A 9,076-nucleotide genomic window follows, 5' to 3' on the forward strand; every position below is an offset into this window, starting at 1 on the left:
ATTAAAGCATTTGACTTGATTGTGCTGTACTGGTCTTACGTTATTGAAACCTAAGACATTAGTGAGGATATTCCAGTTTGGTTTCCACATAGTTTAACTATGTGCTGGTTTAACATCACAACATATATGGCATCTAACAAACTGCAGTAGTAGCTTTTTAATTTAAATACTGAATTAAAAGCAATACCACCAGCAGAGAAAATGAGCATGTTTGGATAGTACTTATCCTCTACCCACCTACATGCAATTGCAACTTTTTGTATCCATTCTTTCTAGGAACAAATTAATTTTTCTACTGCTTTCTCTATGGGATCCTCCACTTGTTTCTATACATCTGATGCATAATGTGGTATCTCACTCCTAAAAAAGCAACATAACATGCACTGTGGCACATGGTAGGCACATTCTTATAAAGTAATTTACAGCCCTACCTTATGAGCAACAAAAAAATGGAATATTTCATCTGCCGGTAAACGTCAAGTTCCTTTGTATCATACCATTTGCACTGCAAACCTACTAAGTCTTCATCCTATAAAGAAGACTGGGTTCATCAGTTAAGCATCTAATTGTAAGAACTGCCAACAGTTATACTGAAAGGAGAGCTGAAGTGAGGCACTAAACCAATGAACTGTAGATAAAAGCTTTATTTTTTTTCAAAGGAAAGCAGGTGAACTCAAAAAATAATTTAGTCCAGTAAGTAATTCTTCCATGAGTATCAGGACCAGTTTACTCCTTATTAAAAGGGCTATACAAATAGTCACTTAAAAGATGTTAATTCAAAGCCATCAAAAAGGGAGGAAATGCCCTTTGCTTTGTTTCACACTAATCACATTTATAACTGCCTGTTGTCATTTTTCTGTGACCAATGGATATAGGTTACCAATACAAAAAACAGGAACAACAGCTCTCTGAGCAACAAAAAACTCCCTTCTTCTGCTATTGGTTGTGTAGGGATGCTAACAGAGAGAAACTGCTGCAAAAATCCTGTTTTTTTAAAAAAAAACAAACTTCTGGCTGTTGACCTTCATGCTCCAACATCAGAGGCTGTAGCAGGGTATCTGTAGCAGTACAGTTTGTTGTCTGCACCTCCACTCAATAGCAACTAATGAGAGGAAAAGAAAACTGATTAGAATCACTTAGGTTGGAAAAGACCTTTAAGAACATCAGAGTCCAACTGTATCAGATACTAATCTGATATCAGAACTGAACGAAATATCTACACAGAAGTTGAGGACTCTGATCTTCTTTCCTTTGAAGACATAAGAAGAAGTAATGAATAATGAACTCTTAATGCATGACTAAAACCCGTAATCAAAGTACAGAAGCAACCTTGTCTCTTGCCTCCCTAAAATTAAAAGCAAAGTTTTTGCAGGAAAGTTTTTTTTAAGTGTTTCCTGCCTTTTACTGAGAACAGGAGCCAGACTGAGAATCTCAAACATTAATAAAATGTTTTTGTCCCATCTTATACATGTGTGTACCACTACCGTAGCAGAACAGCTTGCTATAGAGGATGGCATTGTTCCTGCCTTCTACATGTATTGCCACACCCCAGCTGTCAGTTCATGCTGCTGCTTTAGTCATCATGGAGACTAAAGATACCTTGGAACATCTATGTTCTCAGCAAGGTGTGATACTGTTCTCATTTCTCTCCTTGTCTGGAATATCAGTGTAACACCTACTTAATGCTACAGAACTTGAACTCCCATCCTACTCCTTTGCACAGTAGCACAGGGAAGTGCTGCAGTGCAGATGACAATAACACCCAGTATCAACCACAGCACCACTAAAACTTCCTGTTCTCTTCTATCTTTAAACATAAAGGAAGAACAGTCCATTACTGCTTTTAGCCCGCTTCCTAAGCACCAAGCGTATAAATTGAGTAACTTGCTCTTCAGATTCTTACCCCTGCTTCTGTCCAGTCCACACACAAAACCTTGTCTTCATGAGCAGCCAAGTCATACAGAGGAGCTTTGCAACTGGTAAAACACAGGTATTTAGTCACGCATTTGAAGTTACATAAGTGATCACAGAAAACAAAATTGGTCCCTGGAAGAAATGCTATCAAACAGATGTGGTCTAGCAGTTATAAGCACTTTCAGACAGCACAGGTATCTACCATCTGTGACATATTCTCTGCTTTCTCCAGAGCTGATCACACCTGTGTTAACCTCTCCTACATCCCCAAAGAAAAAAGCAGCAGCATTTTTCAGCTGCTTGCAAGCTACTTTGAGACTGAAATTAATCAATCTGCTTGTTAGGAACAGTTCATTATATAGTTTCCCTTTCCCATGTGCGGATGCTGCTTGACTATGTGCTTTCTAGAAAAGCCATTTATGTCTTCTGAATGCAAACAATTTAATTGCTTGGAAATTTGTAATGAAAAGTCTGTGAAGAGTATCAAGTGAAGCTTCATGCTATTAGGCTCATTCCTTAGAAAATGTATTTTGTTCCTTAAAATAGAGGAATGGTTAGCAGACCTTCTACTGTTCCTAATCCCAGTAGCAATGTTATGGTTGCTGCCTTCTGCATGTCAATCAATTTTGCTGTTAATGACAGGTAAGTCCTGTGCTGGAACGCCATACGGCTCTCAGATGTTAACCCACAGGTACTCTGGTAGACTACAAGTATTCTTCTCCCTTTTGTTATATTCTTGACTCCTAAAACCTAGAGGATTTTCATAAACGCCACAGGAGTTTCCAATTAACGTCTCAGACAGCTTTTGCTATTTCATTAGGTTAACTGACCCTGTAAGCTTACATGGCTTTGAGCAGCAAAGAACGCATGTTTATTTTACCTCCTTGTGTCCCAGAGCTTCACAATGTTGTCCAGAGAACCAGAGATCAGCTGATGCTCATGGGTAGGTGACCACTTCACAGATGTCACCCAGCCTGTGTGAGATGTCAGAGACAGGAGAACCAAGGAGCCATCTGAAGAGAAAAAGAAGAAAAAGAGACATCAGTAGATGCATACAAAATCCAGTGAGAAAAGCAGTCAGCAACATATTTGTGTTCAAGGTAAGTGTTTCTCTCACCAGAATTCTAATTTCAAGAATCAAAGTGAACTTTAAAGAAAGCAAACAAAACTACAAGCCACACAAGTTCGGGGCAGGGGTGGGGTGAACCTCAAAATGTAGTTTTCTTGTCACTGAACTCTCTTTTCAAAGAATTTTTTTGAAAAAAGCAAACAAAAAATGCTTTTATTATTAACATATAAGAAGATAATACTATTGAACTCTGGATTAGATTTATAGAAGCTAAACAAGTAAACATGTCTATGAAATAACTTATAACTGAGCCTACCAGGTTTATCTGCAATCCTGTCAGACATGGCACCACTATATCATACAAAGCAACTACTGTTTCACTTTAGTGGTGGTCTGACCAACTTACATGTGGACCTTACACACAAAAAAAAAGCTCAGGCCTGCAACTGCACAGTTGAAGACTCATTAGTGTAAGTTTTAAGGGGGGGGGGGGGGGGGAGGAAAACCTAAGATGAGTTAGTTTTCTAAATTATTAGGTGGGAAATCAAAGGACATCTTGCACCAGATTACAGAGAATAGACATAATCTTTGTGTTGAATAAAAGCCCCCAAACAGCTTGTTTCAAGCAGAGTGGCCAGAGGACAGTTTGTGAGATGTCTCCCAATGGGGAGAAGTTAGGATTTTGAAAAAACAACTTTGGGAACATGCATGTTTTAAATCACCTTTGCTGCGAGGATCCCATAGTCTAATATGTCTGTCAGTGCTCCCGGATGCAAGGCGTCGACACAGTGGTGAGTAGGTGACAGAATTAAACACTTTGTTTCCTGTCTGTCAGAAAAGAAAACAGTAACTCTGAAGGAGGAGCTACTACTTTTGTAAAACTTTTGTCTTTGACCTGGACTTCAGCAGAACCTACAACATATATAGTGATCTCACCAACGTTGATTTGAGATCTCCAGTCTCAGCATCCCAGAGTTTAATGGTGTGGTCCCATGACGCACTGCAAATTTCTTCAGCATCTGACCACAGCACAGAGGAGATGGCTTCTGTGTGGCCAGAGAGGGTTGCCAGGGGAGTCTGAAATTTAACTGAGAGCAGGTTAGATTGAATATTGTCGACAAATCTATTCTTTCAACATGTCTGGTCAGCCTCAGACGTGTCACCAGAAATTTTCATATAGTCACTTTTAAGAAAGAGAAATTGTGTGGCCACACTTTTAAAATAAAATCCTGAACAAACCTGGAGCTCATCTTACCCTTGTTAGTCCCAACTGTTCAGTTTTCTGCTTCTTCCGTGGTCTGTTAGCTGCCTCTTCCATTTCATCTTCTTCATCTGTAGGTACTGTGACAGAAGACAGTCACATTTCATCTAGAGGTTTTTTGCATTTCCATATAAGCAATTAAGCAAAGCCCCATATTTACAGTACCTCACCTGTCTATATGATGCATGAATATTTTAACCTTACACCTCTGATCAGATCAGTATTATCACCATTTTGAGCATGAGGAAAATGAATATAAATTAGGTGATCTTCTCAATATATCACAGTTTTAAAACCATCTTTACTCATGGAAAATTGCAACAGTAATTCAGGTGTGTGATAAAGTACAATCATTCTTTTAGATACGATACATATATACCCCCAAACGGAAAGAATATGACTTGTAGCAGTGAAAGAAAGCCTTCACATCAAATAGAATTTGCCTACATTTCTGGAAAAGACCTGGTCATCTTACTGTCCTCCGTATTATGGTGTCAATAACAGAACAGGAAAATAAGCCACAAACTTTGGATTTGCAAGGAGTCTATATGCAAACCTGAATATTTGTATAAATCCATTAAAAATAAATGAAAGAGAAAGTACTGTGTTCTGGCCCCTCACTACAAGAAGGATATTGAGTTGCTGGAGCATGTCCAAAGAAAGGCAGTGAAGCTGGTGAGGGGTCTGGCGCACAAGTCTTCTGAGGAGCAGCTGAGGGAACTGGGGTGGTTCAGTCTGGAGAAGGGGAGGCTGAAGGGAGACCTTACTGCTCTCTACAACTACCAGAAAGGGGGTTGTGGTGAGGTGGGTGTTGGGTCTCTTTTCCCAAGTAACTAGTGATAGAACAAGAGGAAATGGCTTCAAGCTGCACCGGGGAGGTTTAGAGTGGATATTAGGAGAAATTTCTTTAGTGAGAGAGTGGTCAAGCATTGGAACAGGCTGCCCAGGGAGGTGGTGGAGTCACCCTCACTGCAAGTATTCAAAAGATGTGCAGACGCACTTCAGGATATGGTTTAGTGGCCATGGTGGTGTTGGGTTGATGCTTAAAGGTCTTTTCCAACCTTAATGATTCTGAATAAAATAAATAGCAGCAGGTACTTGATAACCATACCTTAAATTAAGTATGGCCTTCGTTATAAACCAAAACACTAACTTAAGACCGCTATGTATTGTTGTGATTTTGCAAGGGGAAGAAAAAAAAAATCTATCTCTTAATATTACAGACTCAAATTTTCTTAAAGCAAAAAGCATTCATGTACCTATCTTCCATCTTGTCGTAAGTAGAGTTTATTTGAAGAGAGCCAAGAATCCCAGCTTAAACTTATCTTACCTGCAGACCAGATCTTTAACATCTTATCCCAAGATCCACTGCAGAACTGTATGAACAGAAACATTTTGTTGAAAGTTGATCCAGACAGACCTTGTAAGCCATACTAAGTACACTTCCTGCTTGAAAAATTAACTAGCGGGTTATAACACATGAAGACCAGTACTGGGCTCCTCAAAAAATAAAAAGTTTGGTATAGATGAAATTATTCTTTTTCCTTTCCTTGCAAGAAAAAGAAAAATCTAAAAAATAACTATTTCCTTCAGCACCAAAAGGTTTTAAGGGATGACTCCACCTTTGGGGGGGTGAGTGCTTTTAACTGTTGAATGGCTGGATACAGGGAAAGGACCTCTACTACCACCTGCTTTTTCTTATTATCACTGCAATTTTTTTTCCCCACTAAAACTACTGTGAAAATTTAGGTCAAAGTTGAAAATACATTATTGTAATGCAATATTCACATGCATTAAAAGCAAAGTTTACTTAAACATTCAACTTCACTCACAGAAGTCAAAGTCAGCGGTATAATGGCTTGTGCTATCTAAAGTCACCTTCAGGTTTTTGTGATAGTACAGGTTAAGCGCATGGCTTTGTTTGAAAAGATGACCTAGTGTTGATGTGGCACTCCTAATCCTCAATAACCATTTATAACAAAACTGGAAATTTATCAGTGTGTCAGTCATAACAACATGATGACGAGTATCTATGCAGGGACAAAAAGATGATTTTTGAGATAGGGGCTGCTAACATCCTGAAAGACAAAAATTTCTTTCCAGGAGTCACTCACTTTAGTTCTTGTGCAATCAACAGCTATGGAGTCTACACTCCCAGCGTGTCCCCTGCAGCAGTGAAGGGCTTTCACTTTGTTTTTCTCCACATTCCACTCCCACAGCAGGATAGTTTGGTCCATAGAAGCACTGAGTAACAGGCACAATAAACTATCTGACGAAGAAAAAAAGTCATGCTCACACTTAATTCTGCTTTCCAAGACCTTTATAGTAATTATAGTCAAAGAATAGCTAGCAGATATATAGAAACCCATACGTATCTCAGTTTATGTCACGTTACCCCACAAGTACAATTAATATAAAAATACATACCCCTGTTTGCTGTTGAAGACTGAGAGACGGATAGACCCCAGTACATATTAGACTAATTATATGCATTACTGTTAAATGACTGTTTTAGTCGCACCATTATTTCATTTCTAACACTACTAATGGAGACTGAAATAATTGCAGCATTTAGATTATTAAATATTCATGATTAAGGAATGCTGACATTTCTCCCCCAATAAATCAAACTATTACTATTCTCTAATATACTGACCTTGCTTCACCCATGCCACGTCCTTCACTACTTCTGTATGCCCAGCTATTGTCATGATAGATTTTCCTTCCAAAGACCAGATTCGAGCAGTCTGATCATAGCAGCCAGTTAATATCCTACAAGGTAAAGAATTTGAAACATTCTTGTTTTTAAAACCAACAACACTTTTATGAGAAAAAAAAAAAAAAAGCCTCAACCAGAAACTTACAAAAAAATTAGCATAGTAACTGGCTAGCTGAAACAAATTCAAAGTATAGCTACTTTATATAAAAAAAATTGAGTTTAGGAAAGTAAAATTTCTTGTTAGAGTGAAGTTTCACAAAAGCCTACACCTATAAGGCTAGGAGTACAGGACAAAAAGAGAAGCAATGAGAGTATGGCATATTCTGGTAGGTGAGACTTAAGATTGCTTACATCATTTAAAATAGGTAACTTGTTCATGGTATGTTACTAGAGGATCTCAAAGTGTTTTCAAACCATTAATACAGGAACATTGCTGAGTTGATTGGAAAATGAATGTGAAAACACAGTAGAGAAGAACAGGTTATGGTTGGGTTGTTTTTTTTTTAAAAGAAAAGCTCTGATCAAAGCTACACAATTATATTTGTGGCTACATGAATGTCACACTTCAAGTCAACAGTTTAAGCTAAAAAGACAGATAAGGAAATCTTGCTGTCCTTTAAGGGGAAGGATAGTAAACAGCATTTGTATTATCCATTTATATTAACAGCACCTCATGTTCAGTGACCCTAGCTGTTTTCTGCTTGTTTTAAAAGTCACTGTCAGCATAGAATAGAGGTGTTAAAACTGAACTCCTTATAAAGGCAAGTAGATGGCTGCCTTGACAGGTTAAAAAAGAGAAAAAAGGATTATTCAAGAGAATACCACTCCATTTGACACCGCAGCGTCCTCTGCATACAACAGGAATAAGCAAGACAGAACTTAGAACTGGCTTAGTGCAGTACCATTCCTCAGCAGCTTGAACAGAACTGATCCAGTCATCATGGAAGATGCATTCCTCTGGCTGAGGGGCCATGTATTTCTCCACATACTCTATTTCCACCACTTCCTCCTGAGCTCACAGACAAAATACTTGTTTAGTGTGGCTTTCTTTTTTAAAATCAGTAACAGTAGTATTTAACTGTAGTGTGGTGCAAATATACAAGTTTATTGGGCAAAGACTGTGGTATCCAAGTAGTCACATTAGTGGAATTACAGTCTTTAGAAAAATTATATTGCTTTCCATATTTTTATCAAATTACTATTAATAGCAAGCTGGAAGTAAAAGCAAGTAATTTCACTCCTCTTAGGTTTCTCTTCTTCTGTATTTACCCATATAAAACTACTGTCTAAAATACTTCACAGTATTTTGTAGAGGTAATACTAACCTCGCCCATTATCCCCCAAGGTAACCAATAGAGCAAGAGACAAAAATATGTTAACGATGAGCTAAGACAAGAATTTCCCTCTGAATTGTATATAGAAAACACATTGGATAGTGATGTTGCTTGCACTGCTCAGACCCATACTCTAATCACTTTGCAGTTCAGAATGGGTTTAAACATACTGGGAATTCTCCTGGGAAAATCAGAAAAGAAGTAAAACGAGCAAGGAAGTTTTTTTACACACTAGAAATCTACCTAGTCAAGGTGACAGTGTAATACCTAAATCAGATTGAAGTTTAACTGGCTAGGTCTGTTCTACTGTCCCACTGCAAGATGGGGAGAAACTGAGTATGACTTACTGTGGAGATATTTTCCATTTCCATGTGTGTGACCAGGGGCATACGCAAGAACTGTCCATTGATAAGGAAGTCAAATTCCACATATTTGTGGTCCACTGTAACAAATCAGGAAAATAATCTATGTTCAAGTGTCACTATTTAATTGATACCATCAAGAAGAAGATAATTCTGTGGCTGGTTCAAGAGAATGGAGCCAGCAAAATGTTCAAAAAAAGAAAAACGAACAAAACAGTTTCTTCTCCCAGTTCTAAGGGGGCAGCCTATGAATACCACAGGATTACGTGAGTTAAGAGTGAGGGAAAATTTGACCTGGAGTACCCAAAGACAGTTTGCTGTTCAGGTTCAGAAAGTTAAATTTGCCTCTTATTGCAGCACATTCTTTTCGAAATTCTTTTACCTATAGCTACATCTAATCAAACCCTAGTGGTGCTT

The 9,076-nt window shown here is 38.2% G+C and overlaps 1 protein-coding gene across 1 annotated transcript; it reads right to left on the reverse strand.

Annotated features, from left to right (window-relative positions):
- Positions 1 to 628: 628 nt before the first annotated feature.
- WDR12 (WD repeat domain 12) lies at positions 629 to 8,732 on the reverse strand. Its single transcript, XM_010290859.1, has 11 exons — positions 8,645 to 8,732; positions 7,866 to 7,972; positions 6,901 to 7,016; positions 6,359 to 6,513; positions 5,575 to 5,620; positions 4,239 to 4,324; positions 3,920 to 4,060; positions 3,706 to 3,811; positions 2,795 to 2,927; positions 1,904 to 1,976; positions 629 to 1,102 (listed from the first exon to the last, which is right to left on the reverse strand). The coding sequence occupies exons 1-11, from the start codon at positions 8,684 to 8,686 to the stop codon at positions 1,025 to 1,027; spliced, it is 1,083 nt and encodes a 360-aa protein (XP_010289161.1). The 5' UTR covers positions 8,687 to 8,732; the 3' UTR covers positions 629 to 1,024.
- Between the last annotated feature and the right edge of the window lie 344 nt (positions 8,733 to 9,076).

This window comes from Phaethon lepturus, unplaced genomic scaffold (genome assembly GCF_000687285.1).
Source record: "Phaethon lepturus isolate BGI_N335 unplaced genomic scaffold, ASM68728v1 scaffold15157, whole genome shotgun sequence".
Taxonomy (NCBI): domain Eukaryota; kingdom Metazoa; phylum Chordata; class Aves; order Phaethontiformes; family Phaethontidae; genus Phaethon; species Phaethon lepturus.

Coding starts and splice junctions, on each gene's coding strand:
- WDR12 (XM_010290859.1), bottom strand. CDS start 8,686: ATGCCCCTGGTCACACACATGGAAATGGAAAATATCTCCACA. Junction 6,514..6,900: donor CGTGGCATGGGTGAAGCAAG/GTCAGTATATTA, acceptor TTTCTTCGTCAG/ATAGTTTATTGTGCCTGTTA. Junction 3,812..3,919: donor GAGATCTCAAATCAACGTTG/GTGAGATCACTA, acceptor CTTTTCTGACAG/ACAGGAAACAAAGTGTTTAA.